Here is a 6933-nt window from a genome sequence, read left to right as displayed (position 1 = left end):
GAGCAGCTGTCAGTGGCCGAGATCACCAACTCCTGCTTTGAGCCGGCCAACCAGATGGTGAAGTGTGACCCTCGCCACGGCAAGTACATGGCCTGCTGCCTGCTGTACCGAGGGGACGTGGTGCCCAAGGACGTCAACGCTGCCATTGCCACCATCAAGACCAAGCGCAGCATCCAGTTTGTGGACTGGTGCCCCACGGGCTTCAAGGTGGGCATCAACTACCAGCCGCCCACGGTGGTGCCGGGCGGYGACCTGGCCAAGGTGCAGCGCGCCGTCTGCATGCTGAGCAACACCACGGCCATCGCCGAGGCCTGGGCTCGCCTCGACCACAAGTTTGACCTGATGTACGCCAAGCGAGCCTTTGTGCACTGGTACGTGGGAGAGGGCATGGAGGAAGGGGAGTTCTCCGAGGCGCGGGAGGACATGGCTGCACTGGAGAAGGATTACGAGGAGGTGGGCACAGACAGTGTGGAAGGAGAAGGAGAGGAAGAAGAAGAATACTAGCGGGTATATCACACTGGATTGAAGAAATTGGTCTTTTCTGAAACACAAAGGCTGATTTTTTTTTCCACGTTAAGTAAAACTTTTAAGTCTCTCAGGCTTTTAGTTTGCTTATTCCACCATACTTTGCAGTTCCATTTTAGCCATTCCTCATGCAGTGGTGCCGCACCCTGCAGTCCTGGGACAGAGCCCCTGTCCCAGTGCCATCTTCACTCGGTTGTCTCAGGTATGATTTACCCCAGAACACCCTAGGTTAGAGAAGTGTCCTAACATTTCCGGTGCTCGGACCTCTGCACACGTACTGCCTCATTTGTAAGTCACATAGGCATCAAGGCCAAGGAAGGAGGATGGAGAGCTCCTTGGTGCCTTCAGTGTCGGGGCTGGTTTACAGGCCTGTGACACGCGGCAGAGCAGTCTGTTGATCTACAACTTCAAGAACATTTGACATGCTAGCTAAGAATGAAGAGCCCTTCTCCAAGAACTTCTGAAGAAGTTTCTGCCCATACCAGTCACTGTTCCAGGATGCAGGAAGCTTTTCCCTTTGCCTTTCATGCCTTCCTCATTTGACTTGCAAAGAATTGTCTTATTCAGATATTTGTGCTGAGTGAATGACACAATATCTGTGTTCTCACTAACGCAGCAGGTGAAAATCAATTAATTTGCAGAGAGATGCAGAATGGAAGAATGAGGGCTGGTGCTATTTCCTGGTGCTTTGTTGTAGGTCACCTAAAGATAATTCTCTTGTTACCTCCCTATGAGGAGATAGGTTTAGCTTAAAGGCCTTTGCAGACTCTGTGTGACACATTTCCATGGAAGATTTTGGCCACAGCAGTGTCAGCACCCAAGGGCAGAAATCACTGCAGGTACCGACGTTCAGAGAGGGACCCTGATGGTTCACTCCGTCTGTCAGCAGGTATAAAGCCTCTCCTCAACACTGATCAGCCAACAGCTGACAGCATTTTCTCACCTCTTTGTGCAGGGGTTAACWGATGGGTTTCAGTATTTAATCACTACTTGAGGTGTATTTCCAGGGTGAGCATAGTGCTGGGTGCTAATTAGTCACCTGCAGTGGTGGCTCTTGCCATGCCTTGGTGTATGCGTGGACACCAGAGTGCAGTKAGCATGTACCTCCTCCACTTTGACAAGCTCCTCAAGCCTCACACGCTGCAGTTTTGCTGTCCAGCCCCAGGTCATTACTGTGAGTTTGAGCTGCCTCCAGTACACCCGCAGCCTTATGAGAGGGATTGCGGGAGCTCTAGTAGCAATCTTACCAATGCCTAGCCCTGTCCAGTTTCTGCTGGATATTACTTCTTCACTCACACACACACACACCGGATCATGTTAGCTGTTCAGTCCAACTCCAGGAGCTGGGAGGACCCCCTAAGGCATTCCCAGATTCACTGCTTCCCAAGACTGCCCCGTATTCTACATTCCCAGCTCAATTATTTTGTATTTAGCTGTATTAAAGCAGGTTTTGCTACAATGTGACCTTCTAAACAAGCAATTCTAATACATCACTAATAGCAACCTGTTCCCTTCACTTCCCTTTCCATCAACCTTAGCGTTATCCAGAATTTTTCTTAGTAAACATTTCTTATCACTGTGGTGCTTGAATCCTGCAGATCCTGGCTATGAAAGCCTCCAGCAGTATATCTTCCCGCTAACGAGCATATTTTTGTATTTACTCTTGATCCATCTGGCGTGTCCCTAGCAATACAGGATTATAAACAGGCTGGCATGGCATGCCAGATTAAATGTTTTGGTAAAATACAGAAAATGGATCCGGAAGGATCTCAGCAGCAAGGAGCCTGACTCCTGCCTTCAGGCAGAGTCACCTCTGCCTAAGCCATCCCTGACCCACAACTGCCTGAATGGCCTGTTCTTAAAATTATCCAGCAGGGATGTGCCACAGCCTCCAACTACCCTTACCTTCCAAAAATGCCTGCCTGTGTCCACCCTACCGCTTGGTGCCATTTCATCCATTTCCTTCTTATTCTGTGGTCATGGAGAACAGTTTATTCCATTCCTCTTTGCAGCAGTATTGTGATCCATTTGAGTGCTGTTATCAGTATCTCCTGCCAGCTTCTAAGTAAGGGTGCCATGCCAACAGTGTTGTTTTTAATCAGCCAAATGTATAATCATGCTGAAAAAAAGACAGGAAGTTTGTGTAGCACTAGCTATCTTCCCCGAGACAAGGCAGGCCAGTATTAAATGCATTTTTCAGTCTTTAGTTCTTTGCTGGCAGAAACCAAGTTAATTCTTCTATTTTTTCCCTTGATACTATCAGCATTATTTCTAGGTTGACTGCTTTGTTTTTTTAACTATTGGAGTAACTTCTGCCCTTCAGTTCTTTGGGATTCCCTCAGTTTTCTAGCTCTGTTCAAAATTAACATCAACTAGAYTCACAGTTAAATCCTATAATACTCTCAATCCAGGCTTGATGAATTAAAAATGTTAATTTTAGCAGATGATGCTTTACATACTGTTTTCTTATAGATGAGTCAAATCCGCAGCCTCTTCCATCACATCCACAGCATCGTGTTGATATTTAAGCATTGACAGCCATAGAAAACAGCAGAAGGCTGCTTACTGGCGTCATTTTGTGCTTTTTATTGCTTTCCACTAAAGCAAATGCATTCCCTGTTTCCTCTTTTATTTCACCCTACCTGGCCTGTTCCTTGCCCTTGCGCCAGGCCGAGCGCAAAGGCAATGGGCTGCCATTGGGCACTGGTTCGCAGTTTCTGGAGGAAGCCTGGGCTGTGCTCGACTGGCTCGACTGCCAAACCCCCAGCCCCAGATCTCCCTTGGGSAGAGCAACAGGGTGGTGGGACGAGTGGTTTACGGGTGCGGAGAGGGGCTGGTAAGGAAAAGTCAAGGCTGGTCTGGTGGGAACGGGTGAGYGTGGGCAGGTGGGAGCCCAAGGAGCTGCAGAGAGGTATAAAGAGGGCAAGTGTTGAGGGCCCCAGGATTAGCCTTCATTAGGAGAGGCTGGGGAGGAGATAACGACAGGATGGGCCGTCAGACCCCCAGAGAAGGAGACAAAAGGTGGTGAGTAGACCCTAATGGCTCACCCAGGCTGGAAAATGGAGAGAAACAAAAGCTCACACACACTGTGGCTCCTAAAGGGCACAACATTTGCATTTTAAATCAGCACCAGGTCACCAACTTAAGAAATAGCTGGAGGGTGTGAGGAGGACCGGAGAGCAGGCACCCACAGTCCCAGACATCACAGCACGAAGTCCTGGCCAGACTGTGTGTGTGTGTGTGCACACGCATGTGCACATGCACATGCCGGCTGGTCAGCGTGGGCCCAGAGGCCATCACCATCGCTAGAGGAGCTGGCATGCCAGCTGTGCCAGGGCGCAGCCAGAGCACCTATGAATTGCACCCCCACATTTTGGGATAGGATCTTCGCACTGGGGTAAGAGCACTGCTGGGCCCCCAAGCCGACCACTACGGGCACAGGCCTGTCCTTCCTGTCCACCCAAGCTGATGGACTGGGACCAGCACTGGTCACAGATTATGGCCTGCAGACTTTTGCTGCCTCTTTGGAGACGCTTGCATCCAGGTGCACCACTGCCACCCACCCGCACCGCTGCCATCTGTGCTGGACAGTCACCATAGGGGACTATGAGAAATTGCTGTGTATTCCTTGGACAGTGTCACGAGGCCTCACAGCCAGAAGGACAGAGAAGGCAGAGCTGGGCAGTGCCCTGGGAGAGCTGTGTCCAGCCCCTGTGGAAAGGCTGCAGGGTAACCGGGCTGCTGCCGGGGAAGGAGAGGGGAGATGGCTTCGTGCAGGCTGGGTACGATCTGGGGGCAGTGGGCATGCAAATTCCTGAGCAGGTTGCTCCGCAGCTCAAACTGCTGCATAAAGAACACTGTAGAAGCCTTCCTTCTGAGGAAATCAAAAGCCAGTGTTGCATAGTGCTAAGGAAACAACAAAAAACAACTTCTCTGTGTGCTTTGCATAATATTATAGCACAAGTTGATGATGAAATTCAGTTGACTTCCTGAAAGAAGGGGTAACAGGCATAGAAAAACTGGTCCTTTGGGGTCTAGATTCATTCACCCAAAGGCTCTCTTAGCTTAGAGTATTTCACTGGCATTTTTACTGCCTTTGAGAGCTAACAGCAGGGCCACAGTGCAAGGGGGATCTCCAGAATTTGTAGAGAAATAAAGGTCGTCTTGAGTCATAGTTGGACACTTCAAGAGAACTGTAATTCCTTGGGTACAAGCAAGAGTAAAAACTGCACAAACCACATTCCTGCTGAGAGACAGTGCTCTGGAGACAACGCAGCTGAGCAAGGTTTATGCAGCTAACAAACATCCTGCAGGAATCCTAGTTATCAGGTAGAGCAACAGATCAGTACCCCATATGCCCAAACTCCATATTTCATTGGTTTTATGCTCTTTGTAACTGGTTTCCAATATTGTAATCAAAAGCTAACCTCATATTTTGAGAAAATAATCTTGATTTCTTTTCTAAATTGTGCCTAACGAAGTGCCTGGTCTCAAAGAGAAGACTCTATTCCTTTAGAGACACCAGATCCACGTGCCCAGGACAGAGAGGATACCACCTGCCATCACTGTTCAGTCAGTCTGCTCCAGGCTAAAGAAGGCGCCTAGYGACAGCTGCCCAACACCCAAAAACTCTGACTGTGTGGCAACCTTCCTTGTGTCTTGACTTGAAGAAATCAAACATGGAGAGTCCTCTGCTGATGGGGGCTGAGAGGAGCATGGCACTGTGTCTTCAGGGCAGGCTGCAAGCAGAATACAGGCAGCAAAACATCAGCCCTGCAAGCAAAAACAGCAGAGAGTGGCTGAGTCATAGGAATATCGACTGAAAGAGCCTGCAAGACTGGTACCTGAGGAGGGCGGGGGGGAGGGGGGGACAGGTGAACTGCCCCTGGAGCTCATCAGGACACTTTGGTTGCTCAAAGCCACCAGGGCTGCAGGTGACACCCCAGGGGATGGGGGTAACCTTCAGCCCATTGGAGTCGGGCATCACACACATGTGGAGTGTGCATTTCTGAACGGTGCTCGCGCTGGGTTCACAGTCTGCGCGAGCTGGGCTGGCAGACAGACGCATCAGGACTTAGGGCAGCCAGCTCGTGCTAGACCTAAGAGAAAAGGGCAGGGAAAAGAGGGCAGAGAGCTGTGGCTGAAGGTGATGCTCTCTGTGCGTGACACGCTGGCTCTCTTTAGCCACTGCAAGCTGTCTGGGTTCACTCATTTGACCAAAGGAGCAATTGTGGCAGTGCAGGGACAAGGTCCAGCTGGCACAGCATCCCCTTTCCAACCAGTGGCCAGCTGGAAGTGCTGTGGGAAAAAATGTAAAGACGTGCACAGCCGTCTCCCMTGCACATATCCTCCCAGCCCGTGGAGCCTCTCCTGCACCCAGTGGTGAGGACAGCACAGCTAAGGCACCCTGCAGTATGCATGCTGCTTACTGGCTGTATATACACCTGGGATAAAGCACCGGGAAGGAGGAAAACTAATGGAGCAAGAGGCAGAGGTAGTGCAAGAGCAAATGTGGCTAAACCAACAATAAGTGAAGGAAGTTTGGAAATGAGAGGAATGTTTTAGTCATCAGCACAGTAAGCTGTGGAAGCAGCTGGTCTCTGTGAAGACATTAGAATGGCCTAAGTCCTTCTCTCTGCATACCCTGGTCTCAGGGGTGCAGGACATACACACTGCAAAGTGAGCAGCTGTGGGGTTCCCAGCTCCTGGGATCCCAGGCCGGCATGCCATGTTCCCTCTCCTTTCCCCAGCCCTGAGACCTCTCTGTCCGGTGCTGATGGAGTGGGCTGACACCTAGGAGCTCTGAGCTCTTCTTTCCCTGTGTCAGCAGCAAAAGCTGGGGAAAGGAAGGTGAGCTTTCCATCCAGGTAGGTCCTGGTGGCAWCTCCTCCAGCTTCCCAGCCAGCAGGATGGGGTCCCCTGTGAGCCAGCCTGTGGCTCCATCTAGCGCCAATGTTAGCCCAACCCAGGCCAGCCAGGGCCAGCCGTGCATCCAGTGGGGGGCCCTCACTGCAGGGCAGAAGGGCTAAATCAGAGCCGCTGGCATCCAGTGAAGTCACCCTGGCCAGGGAGACCTGCCCCAGAGAGCCTGGTCCACACTCTTGAACAAGGTTTCCTGCTCCTTGCTGTCTCTTGCTTGCACAGATAACAGAGACCCACATGACTGCTACGGCAGGGACAGGCTCCAGCCYTCGCTGCCTGCGAGGGTCCCGCTGTGGGAGACTGCGATGAGCGTCCGTTCTCTCCTGCCAGGACTGGAGRCCCAGGTTCCACGTACGCTTTCTGCGGAGCTGATGAGGTCTTCTGGAGACACAGTCATCTCGGCGATTTGTTGGGTAAATGCTCAGGCCCTGCCGCCCCCAGATGATGGCTGTCCCCTGGGCCACCAAGTGGCCCCATCCAGGCTCC

General features: G+C 51.3%; 1 protein-coding gene across 1 annotated transcript in view; it reads left to right on the top strand.

Annotated features, from left to right (window-relative positions):
* The window catches only part of LOC146592432 (tubulin alpha-1B chain-like), a 2132-nt gene extending 1628 nt beyond the window's left edge, over positions 1-504 (top strand). Inside the window, exon 4 of the mRNA XM_085311040.1 lies at positions 7-504. Coding sequence (XP_085167166.1) covers positions 7-504 — 498 coding nt within the window. The remainder of the gene's footprint in view (positions 1-6) is intronic.
* Positions 505-6933: the final 6429 nt, after the last annotated feature.

This window comes from Rhea americana, unplaced genomic scaffold, assembly GCF_003343005.1.
Source record: "Rhea americana isolate MKP2758 unplaced genomic scaffold, rheAme1 scaffold_33, whole genome shotgun sequence".
Classification (NCBI taxonomy): Eukaryota; Metazoa; Chordata; class Aves; order Rheiformes; family Rheidae; genus Rhea; species Rhea americana.
The sequence above is the reverse complement of the archived record's forward strand: the minus strand, read 5'-3'. Positions and strand labels throughout refer to the sequence as shown.